Source organism: Solanum lycopersicum, chromosome 1 (genome assembly GCF_036512215.1).
Source record: "Solanum lycopersicum chromosome 1, SLM_r2.1".
Taxonomy (NCBI): Eukaryota; Viridiplantae; Streptophyta; class Magnoliopsida; order Solanales; family Solanaceae; genus Solanum; species Solanum lycopersicum.
Genome location: NC_090800.1, coordinates 89,740,998 through 89,743,462, shown reverse-complemented (window position 1 = coordinate 89,743,462; position 2,465 = coordinate 89,740,998). Strand labels below are relative to the sequence as shown.

The 2,465-nt window shown below is 34.3% G+C and overlaps 1 protein-coding gene across 1 annotated transcript; it reads left to right on the top strand.

Annotated features, from left to right (window-relative positions):
* The first annotated feature begins 338 nt into the window (after window positions 1–338).
* AT2 (acylsugar acetyltransferase AT2) lies at window positions 339–1,694 on the top strand. The gene has a single exon (NM_001279324.1). It carries the CDS (start codon window positions 339–341, stop codon window positions 1,692–1,694), a length of 1,356 nt encoding a protein of 451 aa, NP_001266253.1.
* Window positions 1,695–2,465: the final 771 nt, after the last annotated feature.

Here is a 2,465-nt window from a genome sequence, read left to right as displayed (position 1 = left end):
TTTTAGGTTTCTAGTTTATAAAGTATTTCCCATGTTTGGTGCCAAAATCAAGAACAACCTTTTGCCAAGAAAATGCAACAGGTAATATATAGCGACATTTGACTGATATGATTTAAAATATTTACCCTGAAAATTTTGTAATTGTAAAAACTTTTAGCGTAATTAACCGCCCAAATAAATTCTGTAGTATATACACTAGTGTTTGTTCTGAACAATGCACTTTATGAATGTTAAATGCAATATATTAAAGATTGACGCCATGCCAAACTATATATATAATAGGAATGAACATTGATAGATTTATTCAGAAACAACACTTTATTCATCCAAAAAAAAAGATGAATTGTTATATTGAAATTCAATCAAGGAAAATGGTGAAACCCTCAGCTCCTACCCCGGATAATCTTCGGAGATTGAAGCTTTCCTTGTTCGATCAGATGGATATTGGTGCATATGTACCAATTGTCTTCAACTACTTGCCGAACAGCACTTCATCATATGATCATGATGATAAGCTTGAAAAATCATTGTCGGAGACGCTAACCAAGTTTTACCCTTTTGCTGGAAGATTTAGAAAAGGCATTGATCCATTTTCCATCGACTGCAATGATGAAGGTATTGAATATGTTCGAACCAAAGTCAATGCAGACGATCTTGCCCAATATCTCCGTGGTCAAGCCCATAATGATATTGAGTCGTCTTTGATTGATCTTCTTCCTGTAATGCATCGTCTACCATCAAGTCCATTATTTGGTGTTCAAGTGAATGTATTCAATAACGGAGGTGTAACCATAGGGATACAAATTTTACATATGGTATCTGATGCTTTCACTTTAGTAAAATTTGTAAATGAATGGGCGCACACCACCCTTACAGGGACGATGCCACTAGATAATCCCGGTTTTGGTCAATTGCCATGGCTATTTCCAGCAAGAGCGCTACCGTTTCCATTACCTGATTTCAACACTACTACTGCCCCTAATTATAAGAATGTTACAAAGAGGTTTCTCTTTGATGCTTTGGCAATAGAAAACCTCAGAAATACAATCAAAGCCAATGACATGATGATGAAGCAACCTTCTAGAGTGGTGGTCGTGATGTCCCTAATATGGAAGGTTCTTACACACATTTCTTCCGCCAAAAATAATGGAAATTCAAGGGACTCATCTTTAGTGTTTGTTGTTAATTTGAGGGGAAAACTGTCATGTACTGCACCGTCTTTAGAACACGTTGTAGGGAATTGTGTAATACCAGCAACTGCTAACAAGGAGGGCGATGAGGCAAGAAGAAAGGATGATGAGTTGAATGATTTCGTTAAGTTGGTAAGAAATACAATACGGGACACATGTGAAGCCATTGGTAAGGCGGAAAGCGTTGATGATATTTCCTCTTTAGCATTTAACAATCTGACGAAATGTATAGAAAAAATTCTGCATGGAGACGAGATGGACTTCTATTCGTGCTCTAGTTGGTGCGGATTCCCTTGGTATGAAGCTGACTTTGGTTGGGGAAAGCCATTCTGGGTGAGCTCAGTTAGTTTTGGTCATCATGGAGTAACTAATCTCATGGACACAAAAGATGGTGATGGAATACAAGTAACAATTTGTTTGAAGGAGAATGACATGATTGAGTTTGAGAGAGACCCTCACATTTTGTCCTCCACTTCAAAACTAGCATTCCATTCCTTAGGATAAAATGAAATTATGATTATGTTACGATATTTCGCATTGCTTTAATTTGCTTGTTGCTTCTTCATTCATCACAAACCAACGTTTGGCTATGGTCACTTATCTTTATGTATTATGTATGTATCTGTCCAGTATCAAGTGATTGAAATTCCATACCGATGTAAGGCTCTCTTAATTCTTGCTCACCTAGTTGAGGAACAAAAGATACAACTGCATTCATGTTGCTTTCTATATCCTCCAAGGAATCTTCAATTCCTTCTGCATTTTGCTCTTCTAAATTAGAGATTTCAAAAGTTTCCTGCAATACACAATTATTAGATATTAGACTGATAGGGTAAGTTAGCTTTAAAATTTTAAATATTTTTCATGGCTAATGTATTGAACTTCTTCAATTTGCTAAAAAGTTCTTAAACGTATTCTTTAAATATCTTCATCACTACAAAACATAAATTTCTTCATACATTAAAACAAGAATATTTCTTTGAAACGTTTATTCATGTTGCGAAAAAGACTTAATAAGTTATGTAAAAAAAGATATACGAGGAAAACGCTACCATGATAATTGTTTCAAATTGCTTCAATGGTGGATAGTTGGTTGCTTCAATGGTTTTTGTAGAAAAAGAAGAACGTTAATCCAACTAAGAAAACACAAGAAATTATGTATTTTTTATTTTTGGTAAGACAAATAAGAATCCTAATTTAATTTGTACAATTAATTTATAATTCAAGTTACCATATAACACTATGTTATTATTTTTATTTTAATATTAATAAATT